Source organism: Saccopteryx leptura, chromosome 3 (assembly GCF_036850995.1).
Source record: "Saccopteryx leptura isolate mSacLep1 chromosome 3, mSacLep1_pri_phased_curated, whole genome shotgun sequence".
NCBI lineage: Eukaryota > Metazoa > Chordata > Mammalia > Chiroptera > Emballonuridae > Saccopteryx > Saccopteryx leptura.
The window spans coordinates 27,445,848-27,470,385 of NC_089505.1; the positions used below are offsets into that span (position 1 = coordinate 27,445,848).

The window sequence follows — 24,538 nt, forward strand, 5'->3', positions numbered from 1 at the left end:
GGTTTTGTACATGTATTACACTTCACAATTACAAAATCTTATAAAGTGCACGAACCACTTCTCAAAAAAATTGAAGAAAGCTGAGAAACATGATGAGAAAACATTCTATAGGATTTTAAATATTATATATTACCTGATTTTAAGCAGATGGCATAATACAAAATTGCTAGTGGTCTCAAATATCCACCAAGAAGGGCAGAGTAGAATAAAAGGATTTTAGAAATCCCAGTAATGGATGCCTATTATTTCTCAGGGCTCTCTCCTTTTCTCAAATTTGTCCCACCACCCAACTCTTTGCAGAGAACTTTATCTTGCCATCCCTCTCCCTCTAACTGCCACCTATCCCTTAATTTTCAGATTTCCTTTTGGACCAGTCACCTTAGTACATTCTGAACTTGCCCTTGCAATACTTGAGCATCCAGGAATTGGTATCTGTTCCCATTCACAACTGAGTTTACCACATGAAAATCGTACCAATGCTGCGTTTTTCTTAAATTAATTAATCTACGCCTGACTAGGTGGTGGCACAGTGGATAGAGCATTACCCTGGGATGATGAGGACCCAGGTTCGAAACCCCAAGGTCACCAGCTTGAGCGTAGGATCATAGCCATGACCCCAAGGACACTGGCTTGAAGCCCAGGGTCGCTGGCTTGAGTCCAAGGTCACTGGCTTGAGCAAGGGGTCACTGACTCTGCTTCCTCCCCCCCCCCACTCCCCGTTAAGGTACATACGAGAAAGCAGTCAATGAACGACTAAGGTGCCACAACAATGATGTTTCTCATCTCTTTCCCTTCCTGTCTGTCCCTGTCTGTTCCTTTCTCTCCCAGTCTGTGTGTGTTTCTCTCACTAAAAAGATAAAAATAAAACATAGTAAGTATACATCTCAATATCTATGTTATTTTACAGTTTACCCCTCAAGAGTATTTGCTTTATTTTCTTAAGTGCAAGAAGCATATAAGGAAGTCATTAAAATACAGACTTTGGAATTAGATTAATCAGGATTCGGATTCCAGTTCTGTTGCTTATTAAGTGAACGACCTGTCTAAGCATGTTTTCTCATTTTGTAACTCAGGGTAACATGACTAAGTCACAGAACTGTTGTATGGATCTAAGAAGGCAGTAAATGTAAAATTCTTAGCATAATACCTGGCTCAAAGTAGGAGAGTAACCTCATATGATGATCATAATGAAGGAGCAGGAAGAAGAGGAAGAGAAGATGACATCATCATCATCATCATTATTATTATTATTATTATTATTGGAAACTATTTAGAGCTCAACTACTATAGGGAAAGTTTGTATTTTTTGTTTGTGGTATTAGTGCTAGGGTTGGGGGGTAAGAGGCATTGGTATATGACCTTTCTGATCAGAAAGCTCAAACCCATACATCAGGCTCCAAAAATTAATATCCCAGCATAGTAAATCACAAAAGGAAGCATCATAATCTATGAGTAGAAGAAAATATCCATTAATTTGTGTGAGTCATTTCAAAAATCCGAAGGATATACTAGGATTTATTTTGACTAGGAAGGTTTAGACTGGGAGGACTTGAACAGCTTCTTCCTGAAGTTCACAGGGGTGGGTAAGAATATAAAGGTTCAAAGGAAACTCCTTAAGGTGAGTTCTGGGTCACAGCTAAAAAAAAAAAAAAGAAGAAAAGCCATAACTGCATTCTTTAATTTAATGCATGGGAAACACCAACTGCACACCTAGCAGTTGCTCACGTCACACTTACCTGACAAAAACCACAGGCATACTGAGTGCAGAGTGGTGAGTCTGTTAGCAGGTGTCTGACCTGTGGAATTCTGACTTGCTGTCTGACAAGTGGAAAGGGAACCTGAGGAGGACAGGACAGAGGGAAGGAGGGGCATACCGAATACTACTGGCTCACAAACAAGGGGTAGCCCACTGATGAGGGAAGGACTCCAGGCCCCGGTGCCCCAGCCATTTCCACTTCCTAGTAGGAGGAAACAAGAAACTTACTGCTCTAGTTAAGACGGGTCAGGGGAGAGGGGACGGGAGACCACAGAAATGCCTGTTTTAGTCCCTTTAGTACCATGAACCATTCATGTATGAACAGCAATGCATACAAGTCCTTACATATCAAAAGAAATACTTTTGTAGCAAGTATGCATCATATCATATTTAATATATACATATTAAGTGAATCGGGTAAATAGAAAAGGTTAAGAACTATATGATTTCATACATAAGTGGGATATAAAATTGAGACTCGTGAACATAGATAAAAGTGAAGTGGTTACCAGGGGGAGGAGCGTGGGGGGCAGGAGAGTAAAGAGGGACAAATACAGTGACAGAAAATGATTTAACTTTGGGTGATGGGCACACAACACAATCAACAGTTCAAAGGCTATAGAAATGTTTACCTGAAACTTATATACTCTTATCGATCAATGTTACCCCTTAAATTTAATTTTCTAAATAAAAGAATAAAATAAAATATGAAAGGTGAAAAATGATAATAATGGAGCTAAACTACATAATTCACAGTTAGTAAGAACAGCAACTCAAGATCATGCTGATAATGTACTAATAACCTAGAGCAGGGGTCCCCAAACTTTTTACACATGGGGCCAGTTCATTGTCCCTCAGACCATTGGAGGGCTGGACTATATAAAAAACTATGAACAAATCCCTATGTACACTGCACATATTTTAAAGTAAAAAAACAAAACAAGAACAAATACAATATTTAAAGTAAAGAACAAGTAAATTTAAATCAACAAACTGACCAGTATTTTAATGGGAACTATGGGCCTGCTTTTGGCTAATGAGATGGTCAATGGGCTCCTCTCACTGACCACCAATGAAAGAAGTGCCCCTTCCGGAAGTGCGGCGGGGGCCGAATAAATGGCCTCAGGGAGCCGCATGTGGCCCATGGGCTGTAGTTTGGGGACCCCTGACCTAGAGTTTTTCCTAAAATTTTCAGTTCATACTAAAGCAAGAGTCCAGCTAGGGAAACAGAAACCATACCAGTTATTTTAACAGAAAGAGGAATTGGTTAAACAGATGCTGGAAAACTAAAAGAGTAAATAGGGAATTCTGAAACCAAGACAGAGAGTAACTACAGGAAGCAGTTCTAGAGCTGAAGGAACAAAGGGGGTTACATCCTGGAAGAGGAAGCCAGGAAACTGGAATTCAGACTTCTAGGAATGAGGCATGGCCAGCCAGCCCACTGCTGGTATCTCTGAGGCAGCGCAACAAGGCTGATGCAGGGCGTACAGGAAGAAGCGGAAAGCAGCAGCCTGCTCCTGCCAGGATACAGACCTGGTGGGCCACTGCTGGCAAGAGCAGCATGTAAGAAGCTCCAAGTCCCTGAGCTCCTTCTCCGGTTTTCAGTGTTCCTCCAGCGCCCCTTACTGGTGGAACCTAAAGGAGCCCCCTGACAAGAAATGTAATTTGCAGTCTAGGTTCTACGTCACAAAGCCAAGTTCGAGCCAGAGGCACAACCTGACCTGGATTCATCCTGTTTCCAAGTCTTTCTGGGGAGGGACAGGTAGCATATTTAGGGGACTGAAAATCCTGACCATTCTCTCCCTCCCTCCCACCAAAAAAGTAAATACATAAATTAAATCTTTTTCAATTACTGAAGATTCTTTTTTGCTAAGCTAAAGGTAGTTGATAGAATTGTAGGGTCCTTTCTCTTTATTTGTACATTTTAAACAGGTTTTGGGAGGGAAAGAAAGGTAACACATCTGAAAGAAATCGATTATTCTATTTTCAAGCTGTGCCCAATTTTTATGACTTTTTCAAGGACTAGAGCCGAGACTGCCTCTCAGATTTTCCTTACACTATTTTAACACATTTCTTAATTACAACCCCTGCCCTCCCTTATAAAGAGCATGGACCTACAGAATCAGGCCTCTTTGGAAGTCCCCATGCCACTGTTCATGAGCTTGGGAGACTTCATTCATACTGTCATCTCACTTTCTGAGTATCTCTTTCCTCGTCTGTAAAATGGGACCATACCTAATTGCAGGTGATGAGGATTAAATGAAATCAAAACAATGTATGGCAGAGTGCCTGACATATGTTGAGAAATAATCCATTTCACTCTTCTTCCAGCACTGAACTCTGACATTTCAAAAGTTTTAGGGAGGTAACCATGAAGCCCGATTTCCAGAATCACTTTTCTCTTGCCTCTTTCTTCACTGGAGTGAGGTTTTCCTGTGGTAGTGGCCTCCCTGGTTGGGGCTATAGAAACTTTCTCACTCCCAAGACTGAAACAGTGAACGGCCGGCGACTAGAAATGGCCTGGACTCTGCCCTCGCCCTGGCATCCAGCCCGGGCTCGGGCGGACCGCGGGCGGGTCGCGGACCCGGCACCGCCTCCCCAGGCGCGGGGCCTCCGGGAGCGCCGCGCGCAGCCGGAGCTGCGGAACCAGGGCGCACAGGGGAGGCCGCGCCGCCGCCGCCCGCGGCCCGAGGGGGCGTCGGACTCCACCAGCCGGCCGCAGGAATGTGACGCGGCCCCGCCGCCCATGGGGGGCACCCGACCCCCAGCGAGGGCGGCGGCCAGAAGGGTGCCGGAGCCCGGCCGCCTGGCCCTGCCGCTGCCGCCGCTGCTGCCGCTGCTGCTGCTGCTGATCGCCGCCGCGCCGTCGGGACGCGCAGGTAGGTGGGTCGCCCCGGCGCCGCTCGGTGCCGCACGCGGGCTCTGCTTCACCACGAGCGGAGCGGGAGGCGCGGGGTCTGCGCGGGGAGCCCCGGGAACACACTCACCTCCGCCACTCGCGCACTTGCTTCTGAGTCAAGTTAGCACGACGCGGCGTTTCACCCTTTCCCTTGCGGGGTTTGCAGTCGGGTGCAGGAAGTTTGACTGTAGTCACCTACAGCTCGTAATGTGCACTCGGCGACAGCGACCGCGCCCAGCGCTCCCGGCCGCGCGGCTAAGGCTCCCGCCACCACCGCCGCGGATCGCGCGCTCGGTCGCCGGGACGTGTTGCACTTAAACAGACGACTCTCCAGGGCTGGAGGCTGATGTCTGCGCTTTAAAAAACCGAACTCCCTAAGGGTCAGATCCCAAGGAACGGGGTCTAGAAAGAAGCAGTCTTTTTAAAGTAAGATCCCCCCTCCTGGGCGAGTCATTTTTTCTTTTGCAGGTACGACCCTGTACAGGTATGTTTTGCTCTTTGTCCGGAAATAGAACTTGGAACTGATCCATGACAGAAGGGAACTGAACTGTTTTTGGTTTTGGTTTTAAGTTTAAACTGTGTACCAGCTGGAATCCATTCATCAGAATGATTCATTAACCTGATTTCTTTTTTTCTTCTGTATTCTGGTATAGAGAGAAAGATTTTTTTCTGGGACGTCCCTTTTTTATTGACATAGATTTCGGTGTACAGTATGATGATTCTACATTTTTATACATTGCAAAGTGATCACCACCATAAATCTATTATCATCTGTCACCATATAGTTAATACAGTATTCTTGATTCTAGTCCTCGTGCTGGATATTACATCTCCAAGACTTATTTTATAACTAGAAGTTTGTGCCTCCATCTTCTTCATCCATTTCGCCCACCCCTCCCCCACCCTCCTCCCTTTGGCAACCACCAATCTGTTCTCTGTATCTATGAATCTAGTTTTGTTTTTTGTTTGTTATTTTGTTTCACTTTTTAAGATTCCACATATAAGTGAAATCATACCATACTTGTCTTTCACTTAGCATAATACCCTCAAAGTATTATGTCACATGGCAAGATTTTATTCTTTCTTCTGCTGAGTAGTATTCCATTACACACACACACACACACACACACACACACACACACACACACCCTACTTACATCTTCTTGATCCATTCATCCATCAGTGGACACTTTGGTTGTTTCTATATCTTGGCTATTGTAAATAAGTCTGCTATGAACATAGTGGCATATGTATCTTTTCTAATTGGTGTTTTGTTCTTCTTAATAAATACTCAGAAGTGGAATTGCTAGATCATATGGTACTAGTTTTAATTATTTGAAGAACTTTTGTACTATTTTCCATAGTGGCTACACTAATTTACATTTCCTCCAACGGTACATGAGAGTTTTCTCTACATCCTCACTAACACTGGTTATTTCTTGGCTTTTTTATAATAACCTTCTGACCAATATGAGGTGATATTTCATTGTGGGTTTGATTTTCATTTCCATAATGATTGGTGAGGTTGAGCATTTTTTTGGTCTTGCTGGCCAATTGTATGTCTTCTTTGGAAAAATGTCTATTCAGATCCGCTGCCCATTTTTTTTTTTTCATTTTTCTGAAGCTGGAAACGGGGAGAGACAGTCAGACAGACTCCCGCATGCGCCCGACCGGGATCCACCCGGCACGCCCACCATGGGGCGACGCTCTGCCCACCAGGGGGCGATGCTCTGCCCATCCTGGGCGTCGCCATGTTGCGACCAGAGCCACTCTAGCGCCTGGGGCAGAGGCCACAGAGCCATGCCCAGCGCCCGGGCCATCTTTGCTCCAATGGAGCCTTCCGCTGCCCATTTTTTAATGGGATTACTTGTTTGTTGTTATTGCATTGTATGAGTTAGGTCTTTATATATTTTTATATTAATCCCTTATCAGACACTTGATCTGCAAATATTTTCACCCATTTGGGTTGCCTTTTCACTTTGTTTATAGTTTCCTTTGTTGTGCAAAATTTTTCAGTTTAATGTAGTTCCACTTGTTTACTTTTGCTTTTGTTTCCCTTGCCATTAGTGTCAGGTCCAAAAAATCATCTTCAAGTCTTTAATCCATTTTGAGTTCAATTTTGTGTATGGCATGAGGTGGTGATCCAGGTTCATTCTTTTCCATGTGGCTGTCCAGTATTCTTAACATCATTTATTGAGAAAAAATAAACTATCCTTTCCCCACTATATGTTGTTGGCTTTTTTGTCATAAATTAATTGACCATATACATATATGTGGGTTTATTTCTGGGCTCTCAATTCTCTTCCATTGATTTATATGTCTAGTTTATGTCAAAACCATATTGTTTTGATTACTATAACTTTGTAATATTTGCAATCAGGACATATGATACCTTCAGCTTTGTTTTTCTTTCTCAAGATTCTTTGGCTATTTGGGACCTTTAGTGGTTCCATACAAATTTTAGGATTGTTTGTTCTATTTCTTTGAAAAATGCCATTGTGATTTTGATAGGGATTGCATTCAATCTGTAGATTGCTTTGGATAATATGGGCATTGGAACAATATTAATTCTTCAACTCCATGAGCATGGAATATCTTTCTATTTATTTGTGTCTTCTTTAATTTTATCAATGTCTTATAATTCTCAGGGTACAAGTCTTTCACCTCCTTGATTAAATTATTTCTAAGTATTTTATTCTTTTTGGTCCAATTGTAGTTGCATTGTTTTCCTAATTTCTCTTTCTGCTAGTTTATTATTAGTGTATAAACCACAACAGATTTTAAATATTAATTTTGTACCCTGCAATATTATTATTATTTTTGGTTCTAACAGTTTTTGGGTAGAGTCTTTAGGGTTTTCTACATATAAAATCATGTTTTCTACAAATAGTATTACTTCTTCCTTTCCAGTTTGGATGCCTGCTATTTCTTTTTCTGTCAAATTGCTCTGGTTAGGATTTCTAATACTATGTTGAATAAAAAGTCTTGAGTGTAGGCATACTTGTCTTGTTCCTGATTTTATAGGAAAAGCTTTCAGTTTTTCACCATTGAGTGTGATATTAGCTGGGGACTTCTCATATATGGCCTACTTTTTCTTGATTCATTCATTGACTCCACTAGTTTTTAGTAGCATGTTAATTTCCACATATTTTTTATTTGTCCAGTTTTCTTCTTGTAATTGACTTCTAATTTCATACCATTATAGTTGGAAAAGATGCTTGAAATTATTTCAGCCTTCTTAAATTTGTTGGGACTTGTTTTATGGTCTAACATATAAACTATCCTAGAGAATGTTCCATGTGCACTTGAGAAAAATTTCATTCTGCCACTTTTGGATGGGTTGTCATTTAACAGTCGTTAAATCTATGCAGTCTATTTTGTTGTTTGAGGCTGCTGATTCCTTACTGATTTTCTGTCTGGATGATAAATCCATTGATGGAAGTGGGCTATTAAAGTCCCTTACTATTATTGTATTGCTATTAATTTCTCCTTATATGTCTCTTAATATTTGCTCTTTATATATAGGTGCTTCTATGTTAGGTGTATAAATACAGTTCATTCTTGAACAAAATTCCCCAAATCTTTCCAAAATCCCCCCAAAAAGGATAAATATAGAAATTATTATGTCTATGAACTATTGTACCTAACTTTAGTTTTGTAGCTTTAGAATACAATCTAAATATTATTATGTTTATATTGATTAGAACTTATATACTATAATAAACACAAAGAAGATATTTATTGAAGTGTCTCCGCTTTGATATAAACACAGCAGCATTCATATGTACATTTCAGGAACTGTTCTAGGCATGGAAGTAAACAAGAAGGAAAGGTCTCTTTCTTCATGGAGGCTTTAGTCTCAGACAGGTTATTACATTTAAGTATAAATGCCAGAATTGAGGAAACCAAGCTTATTTAGAAGCACAGAATAAGGCCCTGACCTAATATAGTGGTTAGGCAGGGCTTCCTATAAAAAGGGTCCTTTAAACTGAGACAAGAGTTGCTGGTCTGGGTGTGCACATATATCACATCACATTCATTCACCCTACTTGAGAAAACATGCATTAGAAAAGAAATGTTATTTTCAAGTAAATGTCTTACTATGAATAAATACTTCAAAGGCTTTTAGGAAAACATAAATAAATAGTCACAGGTAGGCTGCCATCTACCCATATTATGTTAAATAATTACAATTCAGTATAAATTCATGTCTTTTCATTTAAAATATTAGCAAGAAAATAAAGTTAAATTCTGCTTTAAGCATATTCCATCCATTAATTACCAGGTAATATTCCTTTTTTACATGAACATTTCTTTTTTATAAAACTACAGATTGGCGAACAAGGCCCAAAATCAAATAGTAAAATACCATAGAAAGGATTATATTTCTGAGGGTGGTATTATCAAGTAGGTAGGAGTAAGGAGCTATGTAGCTGTAGGCAGCCTGACCTCAGGGTCATTGGCCGCTTCAACAATTCACAGTGGTCTGCGGCTCTTCACAATACTGAATCAAACCACAAATAATTATCAAAAAGCACAAATGCTACAGCTGTGGTTTTCTAAAATAGAGCTGGTGTCCTATGTGTTATTTCCCACTTCCTGAATCAACACAGTCCTTTGCAAGCTCTGTTCGCTTTAATGAGCGTGAGCAAAGGGAATATCTTAATTGATTCATTCTCCTAGTTGTTCCTGGATAAATTCCACTGTTGTCAGCACTCTGACTCTTATTCATGGGTGGCCTATTACTTGTTGCTCTGCTTTTAACATGGCCAGTGTTTGGTTTTGTTTATTTTTCTGTTTTGTTTGTTTACATCTTTGTGGCAAGAAAGTACTGCAAGAGCTGTTGTTCAGCAAGGCCTATGTGGAAGCCCTGTTTATTTCATTGCATTTAGTTACACAACTTTATCAAGGCATAATTCAGCCCTGAAGAGGTCTGATTCTAATTCTGGTCACCATCAAAACATCAAAACATGTACTTATAACTACAGAAGACAGCCTGATGAAAAAAATTTCACCTTTCTGACGCTGTTTTTTGATGGCTACTGTACACTTCCATCTTCATCTTGTCAATGGGAAAGTGTAGGACTGTTATGGCGAACCTTTTTTTATAAAAACCGCCCACTTTTGCAGTGCTGATCAACCTGGTCCCTCCCGCCCACTAGTGGGCGGTCCAGCTTTCATGGTGGGCGGTAGCGGAGCAACTAAACGGCACCGCAATTGGCCCACCATGAAAGCTGGACCGCCCACTAGTGGGAGGGACCAGGTTGACCAGCACTGCAAAAGTGGGCGGTTTTTATAAAAAGGTTTGCCATCACGGGTCTAGGATCATACTATCAACCTCATTTGCATCAAAATCCCAATCAGCAATGAACTGCAAGCCCTGGCCAGTTAGCTGAGTTGGGAGCATGGTCCCAGTACGCCATGGTTAAAGGTTCAATCCTTGGTCAGAGCACATACAAGAATCAACCAATGAATGTATAAATAAGTGGAAAACAAATCGATGTTGCTCTCTCTCCGCCTTTCTAAAATCAATCAATCAATGAAATGTTCAAAAAAATTAACAGAAGTCAATACTATTAATTATTTCTAGTATCCACTAGATAATTTCTACCAAATCTCTACTAAATATAAATAATTATTTTTAAACATCTTACTTTTTCTATTATTTTTTCTCACAATTTTATCTTATTGATTTTATCTTTGAAAATTTCAAGTGAACATGATATTAATGAAAGAATTAACCATTTCTATGAGGATAAAAAGAAGTACTAGTTGTGAAAATGATTTGAGAAAAACTGGATGATGTGTGTTGGTATTTAATAAATACTTACTGGTTGAACTTGGAGTTCCCAACAGCCATTCTTTCTAATACGTTAGTGGGCCCAAATAGTTTGTCTTTGACTCTGTTCTTTTATCTTTCTTCTTCTGAAGCAAGTTATCAGGAAGTAAAGGCTCCAATCTACATTCCAATTACTTTTCCACAGTTACTATGATATACATTACTATCAATCAAGACACTTTGGAGATAGCAAAATGTGGAGAAAATCAAGTTCCTGCCTCCCAAAAGCTAATTTCCAAATGAGAAGGGAAGGGAAGACAATCATACCAGAGATGACAAGCTAGTAAGACTGGTTTTCTAACAAACAATGGGTCTGACATATGCAAATTAATGGCATCTTCAAATAGGTATTTTAGGAGGCTGTGCACAAAAATCTCACAACAATATGTTTCTTAAACTCCTTTTTTTCAAAGTTCCAGATAGAGCCAAGCACACCTTTGGTCAGAATAACTCATTAAGTGGCAAACCTTCATTTTTGATATGTGGATTTAATTTCAAAAACATTCAAAGGCACTTCCAACAAACGTGGGTAATCAAGCTGGGAAATTCTGTGTTGGGCAAAACAAGGTGTGACTATAAAACAATGAGATGGAATTTTTGGCATGTTTGTTAGTTACTCTGAAGGTAATTACAGCTGAGAGGAAGCCAGCCTCAAGTTCCATGCGCTGAGCAGTACCATGGGGATAATCATGAACAATCCTAAGGGAATTGGGAAGTACACTCTCTTTGATGGGTACACTCCAGTACATTTGTTTTAAAAAAGCTGTCCCTACTTTAAAGCCCTACTTACCATCAAACACCAATAACAATATTCAAAAACATGTTTAAGGACATAGATTTATTTATTAAGGTGTGACTAAAAAGAAATAACACTGCTTTTTCTGTATGACTTATGCATCACTCATCCATATATGAATTGTATGCCTGAAACCTACATAATTTTATTAATCAATGCCACCTTTAATTAATTCAATAAAAGAAAAGCATGCAGTACATAGGCATACATTGATGGATGCTGTCCCACATTCAGAAAGTATCGGCTCCACGAGAGCAGGGCCTTCTGTGTGTTTCTGCCCTCTACTCCCCTACCCTACTGCCTTTCAGTTCTGTTCTAGCACAGAGTTGGTGCCCAGAATCATCTATTGAATGAATGATAAGGTTATGTACAGCTCCACCAGGTAAAGCTTCAATTGAAGAAGAAATACTTGGGTTTTCTCCATTGAATTTCTTATATCTCTGTTTAGAAGCAATCATCTACAACAGGGGTCCCCAAACTTTTTACACAGGGGGCCAGTTCACTGTCCCTCAGACTGTTGGAGGGCCGTACTATAAAAAAAACTATGAACAAATCCCTATGCACACTGCACATATCTTATTTTAAAGTAAAAAAACAAAACGGGAACAAATACAATATTTAAAATAAAAAACAAGTAAATTTAAATCAACAAACTGACCAGTATTTCAATGGGAACTATGGGCCTGCTTTTGGCTAATGAGATGGTCAATGTGCTCCTTTCATTGACCACCAATGAAAGAGGTGCCCCTTCTGGAAGTGCAGCGGGGGCGGATAAATGGCCTCAGGGGGCCGCATGTGGCCCACGGGCAGTAGTTTGGGGACCCCTGGTCTACAACATGCACATTTTATAATGACCATACAATCCCTTCTTCCCTCAACACTGTCCTTTGAAGCATTTCCTGAAGGCAGTAGATGAGTATCTTGGTAGAGGCAGCCCTGTCCTAGTCAGAACATGTGCTCAGGCATCTGCCAGATGGCTGAATAACCTCAGGCAAGTTGTTCAACCTCTCTGGGCCTCTATCTTTCAGCACTAAAATGAGAACAGTGACTTTGGAGGACAAAACTGAGCTAGTAATTACTGAGCCCTTTCTTTATGCCAGGCACTGTTTTAGGAATCCTATTTAATCATCCCCAAAAGCCTATGAAGCAGATGGTATTATTGTCTCATTTTACAAATGAGCAAATATTGAGGCACAGAGATTAAATAAAATACTCAGAGGCACACAGCTGGTAAGTGGTAGAGCAGAGTAGGCCCCAGTGTCCCCCTAGAACTCTCATTGTTAGAACTTCTCTCTGGCCCATACATATAAACAGTTCTTAAAAAACAATGAGATAGGGTCGGTGGCAGTGCCGTGTATAAATGTATTATTTATGTATTTATATGCAAATGTACATATGTACTACAGAGAAACTGAGGCAGCATACACATATAGCAGTGAGTGGGCAGAGAAATAATAGTGGGAATAGTGGTTACGGGGAAATAATTGAATAGAAAGGAGCTAATGTTAGTGCTCTGTCCTTCCAAGGACACAAGTATCTTTTCTCAGGTCTATAGCTTCTGACTTATATTTTGAATGCTGCTTAGAAGATACACAGTTTAAGGGCACTTGCTATATAATTAGGGAGGGAGAGGAGGAGAGTAGAGTTAATATTTTCAAGAGAAATGGTTCATAATTTGAGACAAAAGAAAACACCTTTCCTGTCAACATGATGAAGTTAGAACAAGACTTAAGATAATCTGTTTGAAGGCAGCCATGCTGTTTGGCTCTTCTTTGGTGGCAGTTAGGGTGAATTATTTGAAACTTTTACTTCCTAAGATTGGTTAATCATCCTATAGTGTTTTTTGTACATCAACTTCATTTAATCTCATGCTCCACAATAAAAAACTCATTCAGGAGATGACTTTTTGGAGGGAGTTTTACACCATACTAAGGTATTTTCCTGTTTCAAAAGACACTTGAAATATGTAACAACCACTTGCTATGGGCTACTATTTCTTCATTAAAAACATCTATTGTGTCAGTCCCCTGTATATAACATAAGTTTACTAAGGTGATTCCAAGTTCAGGCCATTCCACCCTCATTCAGGTGCTCATGTGAATCTGGGCCCTACCCCAGTGCCGTGATTTATGTGAGCCCCATGTTTGCCAGGAATCGGGGATACAAAGACTCTGTAAGACATGGTCCCCAACAATGCACAGTTCACAGCCTAGCGATTCGTTCACTCTATTCCGGCTTCAGAGGACAGCAGGGGCTGGCAGGCTGGATTTGGACAAGGCTGGGCAGGGCTTCCTCAATGCTCAGGCTTCTCAAGTTAATCATGAGCTTGAGATACCCCTAAATAGCCCCAAAGGGGAAGTCCCACAAGCCTGGTTGTTTTCCTCACTGGTGGATGAACATGCTATTCATAACGGAAGAGTTGGAATGCCTCAGCCCCAGACAGAGAGGTTCGGGTAACCACAGACTGACCACCTGGCTCTTGGTGAGTCCATTCTGAGAACTCACCACTTTTCATTGGTGTTCATCAGGCACTAATTTATTAAAAGCATTTAGGGTTTTCCCACAGTAAAATGAACTGGAAATACACTTTACTAGCAAGCATATAATTAAAACTGCAACATACTTAGACAATGACCTTAATACTTGTTTTGAGGCCATTAGGAAAATGTCACATACCATTTCACTATACCTTGAGACCTATCTACAGGGTACCTCTTGGAGCCAATGTAACAGCCATATTTTCTGAAATTCTGCTAATGAAGTTGTCATAGATTTACCCACTTTAAAGGCTCTTTATTTGTTCTCTTCCTACTAGAAGGACCCAAAAGTAGACACAGAATGTGTTTCCTATGGTACTATGACATAGATGAAGATAGGCTAGAAGGCTTTCCTCAAAGGCTAAGCTATAAACAAAAGGAAAGCGAACACTGAGAAGGGACACAACTTGACATGATATGATGTACGAGATATAGCTAACCAATCCTTCCTTAGAAGTTCATTAAATGGACAGCTCTCTGCAGACCCATCAGAGCTTTGTTATGGTAGAGGCCATCTTAAGTACCCACAATTCCCTCAAGTATCCCTCTATTGCTCAAAGCCCACGCTCTGGTCAGAAAAGCTCAAAGGGAACGCAGAAGTCCTGCCCCTTTCTGAGGTCTTCTAAGTTCAGTTTTTCTCTTCAAAGACCAGCCTCTTATCCAGACGACTGTCATCAGAAATGCCTGCTTTCTTTATTGGAGACAGGGCTTGCCTACATAACATCACAGCATCATCATATTTCAGTTGCTATAATACTGCAAGCTAGTGTTCATCCAGTGGATGCACACAGAAAGGAACAAGGGGTCTTTAGTTCCAAAAGATACTGTAGAAGGATACCAAAATTATAAAGGCACACAGCAGCAGAGCAAGTTGGGCTAGTACAGGTAATTTGGTGTGGCTGGTGAACATGGTGCATTTGACAGAATTGCAAAAGGAGATAGCAAAACAGACCATGAAGAATCTTGCGTTTCAAACCAAAGTTGTACTGGGACAGCAATCTCAAACAACCATGAGTTTCAGTCCAACAGCTTTATGATTTGGGATGTACAATCAATGGACTATCAGTGGATCAAAGCTCTACTTTCAGGCCCCGACTATGTGAAGAAAAGTGCTTTTGTTACCCATAAATTGGCACTTGACTGCTGATATCAACGTGGGTGTGACATATATTTCACTTTGATGTTAATTAAATTATCATATCTGTATAGGCAGGTTAGAAAAATGATTTACCTCAACTGAAATGTTTATTCATTCTTTCTCTGTGTTGTCCAAACTTGAAATAAACGCTGTGCCTAAAACTGCAAAGGTTTAAAAACCACAAGAACATACTAGTTACCAATTCATTTTCTTTCTTAAATGTGCTATTTCCCACCTCTGAAAACAAAGTGCTAACTCTTTTTTGTCACTTTTTGCATCAGCCAAACTGATAGAAGGGCAAGTGTTTCTTGATATATCCTCATCTGTTCATTTAGCTCTCACAACAGAACAGCTCTCTTACTCATGAGACTCTTAAAGCTTTTCTTCATCGGGAGGTCCTGTCATTTCTACTTTGAAAACAGAGCTCCAAGCTGCCCACCAGCTCCATAGGCACAGCCAGCATTGGATACTAGCTCAGCCTTCCTCCTAGGGCAGCTGTAATTATAGTGCTACTGGTCTCTCCAGTTCTATTGCCCCTAGCCAATCTTTTCACTTAAAATAGGAATCAGCTCGTGGCTTCTGCTGATGACATACTTTCCCACTGAATTTCAAAAATAATCCAGATTCCTTCCCAGGGCTCAGAAAGAAGGGGATCTAGCCCTCTTTGTACTTCTTCAATTTCATCTTGATCACTCTTCTTATTTTTTTTTCCCTAGGAAGTGAGAAGCAAGGAGACAGAGAGACAGACTCCTGCATGCGTCTGACCGGGATCCACCCGGCATGCCCACCAGGGGGCAATGCTCAGCCCCTCTGGGGTGTTGCTCTGCTGCAATCGGAGCCATTCTAGCACCTGAGGTGGAGGCCATGGAGCCATCCTCAGCACCCAGGCCAACTTTGCTCCAATGGAGCCTTGGCTGCGGGAGGGGAAGAGAGAGATAGAGAGAAAGGAGAGGGGGAAGGGTGGAGAAGCACATGGGTGCTTCTCCTGTGTGCCCTGACTGGGAATTGAACCCAGGACTTCCACATGCCAGGCTGACGCTCTACCACTTAGCCAACCGGCCAGGGCCTGACCACTTTTCTCTTTTTTAATGATAGATAAATGGATATTACTTTGATTTATTGACAAAGGGATGCTCTGAAACTGATAAAAATTGACCTATTAAAAAGAATACTCATGATTGTTAAAACAAGAGTCATTTATAACATTATTGGGAATGGAGGGGGTCATATTGTTTTCTTCTCATTTAATTTGAGGTTTTTTTTTAGTGATTAATCTCTCTTAGTTTCTCTCATTTTTAGAATCTCTGTTGTATTAGCTATCTATGTCTGTGTAACCAATTACCTCAAAATTTGGCAGCTTGATACAACATATATTATCTCACAGAGTTTCTGAGGGCCGGGAGTCCAGCAGTGACTTTGCAGGTGGTTCTGGCTCAGGGTCTCCCATGAAAGTATAATCAGGTGATGGGCGGCTGGGGCTGTGATCATCTAAAGCAGGGGTCTCAAACTCGCGGCCCATGGGCCGCATGCGGCCGCCCACCAATTTTGTGCAGCCCGCAGACTGGCCCGCAGACTAATCCACGAAGTTTGATTAGTCTGCGGGCCGCACAAAATTGGTGGGCGGGCCGCATGAGGCCCGCGGGCCGCGAGTTTGAGACCCCTGATCTAAAGGATCCACTTGGAGCTCACCAGCGTGCCTTTTGGAAGGAGGCATTAATCCAAGAGAAGAAAGCAAGAGAGAGGCCACAATGTCTTTTATAACCTAATCTACGAAATGTTGTATCATCACTTCTACCATACGCTGTTGGTCACCTAGGACCAGCCCAGAAACAGAGTGTGTGTTGGGGAGGGGGACTCTACAGGCTGTGAGTGCCAGGTGAGGGGATAACTGAGGGCATCTTGGGGACTGGCTGTCAAAATTGCAGTGATACATATGATTTCCCCATAATGTGGACTTGGCAGAGGAGAGGTATACACATTTCACGTCTATAATGAAGTATGTTTTCTTTTCAAAATACGGAATGGCATGATGAAAAAATTATTCCTCCTCATCACCTGGCCTCTTAACATGGTGTTTCCAGCAGGGTAGCCCGACTTCTACATGGCAGCTCAGGGCTTCCAACAGGCAAAAGTGGAAGTGGAAGCCACCAGACCTGAAGGCTTAGTCCCAGAGTCACTCCTGCCCCATTCTGTCCGTCGGTTGATGTGCGTCACGGTGTTAGTGCAGGTTCCGTTTGGGAGGAAGCACACAGAGCACCGGACTGGCGGCCGTATCTGGAGACTCGCTGCCCTGAAGGGCGGTGATGTTTTCTTTTTTCTCCTCTTAAGACCTTGATGTCTCTCTTCTCCTGTTCCAGTTCCCTGTGTCCCTGGTGGTTTGCCTAAACCTACCAATGTCACCTTCTTATCCATAAACATGAAGAATGTCCTACAGTGGAGTCCACCGGAGGGCCTACAGGGAGCAGAAGTCACTTACTCTGTGCAGTATTTCATGTAAGTTGGTTCTTTTCCTTTTGGCTAATTCGTAAACATAAGATCCAGACTCCTAGTAATTGCATGAAGATAAATCACCTTTTGTATGAATGTTTGAAAGAGTAAATTTTAGATGTTCCATGTTAAATTTTGTTGGGTTAAACTAAAAACAATGTCTTCATGGAGTCAGGAGCGTTGGGGCTGAGGCGAGGGGCGGCTCTGGAAATGGAGGAAAGAAGTTGGTCAAAAGCCTGTACTGTGGCTGAGCAAACAAGGACACCCACCATCTCTGAAATGTCTAAACATTGGAAATGTAGACATTTTTCAGGGAAACTGAGCACAGAATTATGTGCAACTAGCCGTTCCTATTAAAGACAGTAAGGAGTGGATCTTTTTACTTTCACTCCCCCTCAAATTCATTGTAAGCAAGAAGGAATGTAAACCAGATTGACAAAGCCCATCTTCAGAGCAACCAAGTAAATGACCACGGTCCCCAAGCCACCAACCACAGGGCGTACAAGCCGAATACTATTAATCGGAAAGAAAACAGCCATGGAATCTGGAGGTAAACCTATACCTTCTCAAACTGCAACAGTAGAAAATAATTTCACAAGAATAAATGTCACAGAGGCTTACCTAATAATCTAAGGATGTGGAATCTAAGGATTTCCATCACCAGAAATTGAGGAAATGTCCCCAGGTTGGTGCCACATAATGTCAGAGAAGGAGGAGCTAAAAGAGAAATCAGGTTCAAGTGATATAGCCATTGGAGAAGGTGAGTAGCAGCCCAGGGAGAAACACAGGGTGGGGGCGAGAGGGTGGGGACGCAGCCCGGGGAAGCACCATCAGCCACAGCAGTCTACTGAGGGTGGGCAGGCTCCCTGTCAGAGGGAATGATACGACTCTGTGATCAGGTGTGTAAATGGACCCTCTTCCTGTACCCATTCACCCAATATTCTAAAAATAGCTGGCCCCGTTCAAAGAGCAGTAGTTGCAAAGAAGCCAACATAGTACCTATCCATCATTGCTGGAAGACAGAAAGAGGAAAAAAAGAATACAGGTTAAGAGTCTCCCAAAAAATTTTCTCATGGAAGGAGGAAAAAAATTCAGCCAAATAACTGTCCATAATTCAAGTCCATAAAGAATGTGTTGCTAATGATAAAGCCTGAGACCACAGGGAAAAAATTTAAAGCAAGTGGGCAGAGCTTAGGAAAAAGATGGAAAATAAAAATGCTAAATGGACTTTAAAAACTAAGTCTCTAAGTAGCTAAGTGGTAGTAATAGTGACCCACGTCGGCTGGGAGGATGCGATGATTTCTGTCCAGCAGCACTTCAGCAGAAAACAGTAGTGCATCTTCCGAGGAAAAAAGAGCTGGCTAAGCCTCTAATCAAGGTCAACAGACGTATTTCCAAGCAGGTGGGAGTTTAGGATTGCACTCTACCGAGACCTTTTTCTTTGGTGGGGGGGGGGCACCGCTAATTAACGCTAATAGCCACCTGATACAGAAAATAAAGATGACCCTAAACAAAGAACTTAGTGATGACAGGGTGATGGCATCAAGACCAGTAGCGTGCCTTATAAAAATCTAAATACAGAAAGACTAAATAGTAATGGGAGATATGGTGGTTGAAATTTCTTGTAAATGTTTGAACATAAACAATAAAAGAACAAATCAGAAGGTGGAGAAAAACTATGAGTGGACTGATTTTCATAGTGTGAAACTATTAAATGAAATCTAAAATGAAAATACTTCATTTTAATAACTAAGCTCAATATTTTTCAAAAGACTTTTCTTAATTTAAAAGATTGTTTAAGAACTGATATCTCCTGTGGTGATGAAACATTTAAACTAAAGAAATTCCTTTCATTTCACTTCACTTTCTCTTTTAAATTAAAGTTTAAGTTAAGTTAAATTTACTCCTTTTATTAAAACCATAGGTGTCATATAATCTAGTTTTATTTATATATTCAGCTAATTAGCCTTCTGGTTATGTGTAAGCATAATGAGATGCCCAGAATCATGTGTACCAAATGTTCAAGGGTAATGGGTTTCAGGGTGAATTATTTCTCTCTTGATTCTACTTTTCTGATTGTTTTGAGTTTTTTAAAAATGTACCATATTTTTGTCTTATAAAAAAAAAAATTCCTGGCCTTGGCCGGTTGGCTCAGTGGTAGAGCGTCAGCCTGGCGTGCAGAAGTCCAGGGTTCGATTCCCGGCCAGGGCACACAGGAGAAGCGCCCATCTGCTTCTCCACCCCTCCCCCTCTCCTTCCTCTCTGTCTCTCTCTTCCCCTCCCACAGCCAAGGCTCCATTGGAGCAAAGATGGCCCGGGCTCTGGGGATGGCTCCTTGGCCTCTGCCCCAGGCGCTAGAGTGGCTCTGGTTGCAGCAGAGTGACCCCCCCCCCCCCAGGAGCAGAGCATCGCCCCCTGGTGGGCAGAGCGTTGCTCCTGGTGGGCGTGCCGGGTGGATCTGGTCGGGCGCATGCGGGAGTCTATCTTACTGTCTCTCCCCGTTTCCAGCTTCAGAAAAATACAAAAAAATAAAATTAAATTAAAAAATTAAAAAAATATATTCCGACCACCAAAGGCAGTGGAAAGCTTCAACTGCTGTTCATAATGACGTCATTTATCCAAACCCTCTCTCTCCTGGCGGAGGAGTTTCCCAGGAAGTAGCGGGGGCTCCGAAAAGAAGACCTTACTGTGAAAGAGGGACGGCCCACAGTGTGTGCTCTTGCCTCCCTTTCCATTAGGTGGAGCAAAGAGCCTGCTCTGTCCTTTATAGGTCTCTGTGATTCAGAAAAGGATTTTTAAAAATGGGCAGATTCATCGCTGCTCTCTGACAGAAGATAATTTAGACTGTGCGACTTCTGATAAAGGAAATTTAAACACAAATTTGGGAGGTGGATAGGAATACAGGGCGGTGCATTTCACTGACAGGGCTCCAAGCTCAGCTCGGGTCCTGGGTACAGAGCCAGGCTACGGACCTAGCTGGGTAACCTCGGGCGGGTTCCATATTATGCTTTTGAGTGAAGTTTGTTTCCAAGTAAAAGATGAAATTTTAACAAAAGTTTAAATTATATCTGCCAAAAGAATTTATGCAACAAATGAAGTGTGACACTAAAAGCTCAAGCTTTGGCATTGGGAAAGTGGGTTCAAATCCCAGATATATCTTTTACTAGTAACATGAACTTTAGTTGGTTCCTTTAATCTTGCTAAGCCTCAGTTTCCTCATCAGTAAAACAGGATAAAAATAATGGCATCTGATTCCTAGGGATATTATGCTAATTAAGTGAGATAAAGCATGCAAATTGCAAATCTAAACACCATCTGGCACACAATCACTTGGTGTTTCCTGCCATTACCAGAAAGCAATCAGAGACCTCATGACTTTCTGCCTTGCACAGACATCATTACTGGAGTACTGAGTGAATATTCATGTCTGTCGGCTTGTCAGACTTACAAAGTATTTTGTCCAGAACCCAGGAAAGACCATTTTCTCATTCAACATCTGTCATGGGAAGCTGTCCTGCCTTTGACGAAGGGAGGGTTCAAATAGACAATGGCAATATTTCTGAAAACACAAGTCAAGACCTCTTAGTGGGTCATGAAATCAATTTTGAGGGATATTACTAACATTTTTACTGGAAACGATTGGAATGATATGGAGTGGATTGGAATAGAAAACAGCTGAATGCATGACATGCAGTAAAATTTAGCTATTATCTTATAAAACCTTTGTTTTAGTATGTTAGATATATGTATGTTTTTGTGAGCTGGGTCACAATGTAAAATATATTGCTTCATGTGGCTCATCCATAGTCAAAAAACGTTGGGAAACACCTAGGTAATGGTGATTGATCACTTGGATGGAAAAGTTGGTCAACAAGCTCTGACGATAGCGTTTCTAATGTCTTCTGATAGCTATGCAATAGGAGACATTTACTTTCAACAATCTGTTTCCATATTCTGTAAAGGGAAGATACCCTTAATCTTTGTCAACACTTAATAAAATTGACATTTCCTCCTTCTCAAGACATGTTCTTTCTCTTGCTTTTGTGATGCCTTTTTTTCCTCCTTTCTCTTTAGCTGCTATTTTTTTTAAGAATAGGTTTCCAGTGTACAATTCTATAACACATCATCTGCATATTGTATTTTGTGCTCACCACCCAAAGTCAAGTCTCCTTCTGCTACCATTTAACCCCCTTTACCCTCTTCTACCTCCCCCCCACCCCCTTTCCCTCTGGTCATCACCAAGCTGTTGTCTGTTTATATGTATAATCTGTATCCAACCTTTAAATCTTGATGCTCCTGAAATTTTATCCTAGGCTTTGTTGTGTTCCCATGGATAATCTCATTCACACCTACGCTTTCAAGGAGCAGTTTTATGCCATTGACTTCAAAATCACTACCTCCTAGTCACACCTCTCTCCCGAGCCCCAGGGTCTCTGGGTGTCTGTATTTGGATATCTTTGACATACCTCAAGCTCAGCATGTCAACTGCACTCCTTACTTTCCTTCCTTCTCCTCACTCCCCATTTCTGAAACCCACTCTTCTTCAACCTTCCTTATCTTGGTAAATGTTACCACCATTTCACCCTTTTTGTCCCAGGCAGAAGGAGACATCATTCTTAACTTATCTCTTATTATCATTCAGTCACCAAGTTCTGTCTCCTGATATTGCTTCCTTTTGTCCTAGCATTTGTTTCACTGCCACCATCCTTGTCTACGCCACCTGCATCTTCTGCCTGGACTATGCAGTATCCTCTCAACTTGTCTCTGGACTGCCACTCCTAACCCATGACATTCTCCATGCTGCCACCAGAGTTATCTTTCTAAAACCCTCACACCGTTCAGTAGCAACCCTGTCTCTTTCCCTGGCTTATCTCCTGTCACTTCAGCTCACTATACCTCAATCTTTCCCACCTAAAATACCCTGCTTCTATTTACTGGGGGTGTTATCTTTCTAATAATATAAAGCAGAAAAAAATCAATGTGAACAACCTAGTTAATATCATCATTATCACTATAATTTATTGAAAATGCAAGTTTGGGCATCTACTTCAACTGAGTGAATTCCCCCCTACCCTTGATGGCAAATAGATTTTTAAATTTTATGAGAATGTCAAGGTAATTTTTCTTCCAAGAAAAAAAATTACTAACTTTTCTAAGAACAACCCATCAAGCCAACCTTAGACTGTGCATTGTGGACTAAAAGCTTATATAGATATAATTACTAGAAGAATTGATTACATGATACATACAGTTTTTACTGTAGCCCAAGAATAATGAAATCATGCTTGCAGAATGTACTGTCCACATTACAATTCGCAGAAAAGAAAGGTGATCACAGAAACTCTGACTCATGTTCCTGACAACTAATGAAAAAAAAAATTGCCAGCAGCAAAAGAAGATTCTTTTTTATCTCATTGACAGGCACCTCTGTTCTTCTGAAGAGAAGGTCTTAAGGTCCATTCAGCTTTATATAATGACTGTTTTTTTCCTATTGTAAAGCAAAGAGGGCACCTCATTATTAATTCACAGTTTCCTTCTCGGCAGATATGGGCAAAAGAAATGGCTGAATAAATCCGAATGCAGAGACATCAATAGGACCTACTGTGATCTCTCTGCTGAAACTTCTGACTATGAACATCAATATTATGCCAAAGTTAAGGCCGTTTGGGGAACTAATTGCTCCAGCTGGGCAGAGACTGGACGGTTCTATCCTTTCTTAGAGAGTAAGTAACGCAGTTGTCTGTTAAACACATACGAATATCACGTTTGTCTGACCTCCTGATGTCAACAGTTTCGGCCTCAGAGAGTTTTTCCACGAAGTCAGTGCCCTGCCTGGCTCTGTCCTGCACTCTGGCCATCAGCTGGTGGAGTGACCCACTGGATCCCAGAGTCTCATCTTTAGAATGAAAGCTTTGGCCAAGTGACCTCAAAGATCTCTCCCAGATCCCAAACTGATGCTAGATGCCAATATTATCAATTTTGATTTTATGTTATTATTTGATGGGGAGACTATGTAATTTGAGGAACTCACAGATTTTTTTTTTAATGTTGTGGGCTTATAAACCATTGAATATGTCCACAAGATTGATTAAAGATTATTCTGATCACAAACTAAGTCATTTCTTATTATAAACTTGGTGGTGTGATAGCATAATTTCTAGGTGTAACTCATCTGGAATTACACCTATTAAGACACCTTCCTGGTTGGTATTGGCTTTGTAATCATTCCATCCCCTGATCTGTAGCTGACTTGGACAGAGGACTCACTCAGAGTGGTCCTGATGAAATGTACAAGTTCTGGGCCCCCCGGGGTGGAGCCTTTCCCCCGGACCCCTGCTACATCCGACAGGAGCACACTGCCCTCTGCCCACTGCGGCACCACCACCCTTTTCTGTTTTTCTACAGCCAAGAGCTCAGCATGGGCTTTACATTTATAGAGATAATAGCCGCAGCAGAGATTGCATCTGGACCTTTATGCTAACCCCTTTTCTAGATCATTCCAAGCACCTCTCCAAAGGTTTTTACAACAGTGCTTCATTTCTCCATGTCTGATTTTTGCCATGTATCAAATCATATGAATGTTATTTATCACCAATCCCAAGTTACAGCAGTGTTATAAACAGTTTTTATTGTATTTAGCATCATCAAGTACTGTTTATCCATTTGACTAGGAACGAAGCAAATGCAACCCTCAACTTACTGTTTTAACATTGTGTCAGGGTACGAGGAATGCTTGCTTCAAGAGTTGGCATGACTTGGATCCACGTAGGACCATTTCGGGGCATCTCAAATCAGAGGGTAGGCTTCAGAGCTTTGATCCCAGGAGGACTAGACTGTAGTTGCATCCAAGATGATTTCTACATCTGAACGTAATTCCCTCTCCTCTTCGCTTTAAGCTCAGATTGGCCCGCCAGAGGTTGCTTTGACTTCTGATGAGAAATCCATTTCTGTTGTTCTGACGGCTCCAGAGAAGTGGAAGAAAAATCCAGAAGAGAGTTCCATTTCTATGCAACAAATATACTCTAATCTGAAGTATAATGTGTCCATATATAATGTGAAATCAAACAGAACGGTAAGCCTGGAATG

The 24,538-nt window shown here is 41.4% G+C and overlaps 1 protein-coding gene across 2 annotated transcripts in view; it reads left to right on the forward strand.

The window, feature by feature from the left end:
* The first annotated feature begins 4,340 nt into the window (after window positions 1-4,340).
* Window positions 4,341-24,538, forward strand: part of IL20RA (interleukin 20 receptor subunit alpha) — a 28,978-nt gene continuing 8,780 nt past the window's right edge. The window contains exons 1-4 of one of the 2 annotated variants that reach the window (XM_066373146.1): window positions 4,341-4,635; window positions 17,323-17,458; window positions 22,997-23,175; window positions 24,349-24,524. In XM_066373146.1, the coding sequence (XP_066229243.1) occupies window positions 4,503-4,635; window positions 17,323-17,458; window positions 22,997-23,175; window positions 24,349-24,524 (624 nt within the window). In that variant the 5' untranslated portion in view covers window positions 4,341-4,502. Of the gene's footprint in view, window positions 4,636-4,973; window positions 5,082-17,322; window positions 17,459-22,996; window positions 23,176-24,348; window positions 24,525-24,538 lie in introns of those variants that run through there. The other variant, XM_066373147.1, reaches the window with a different exon arrangement.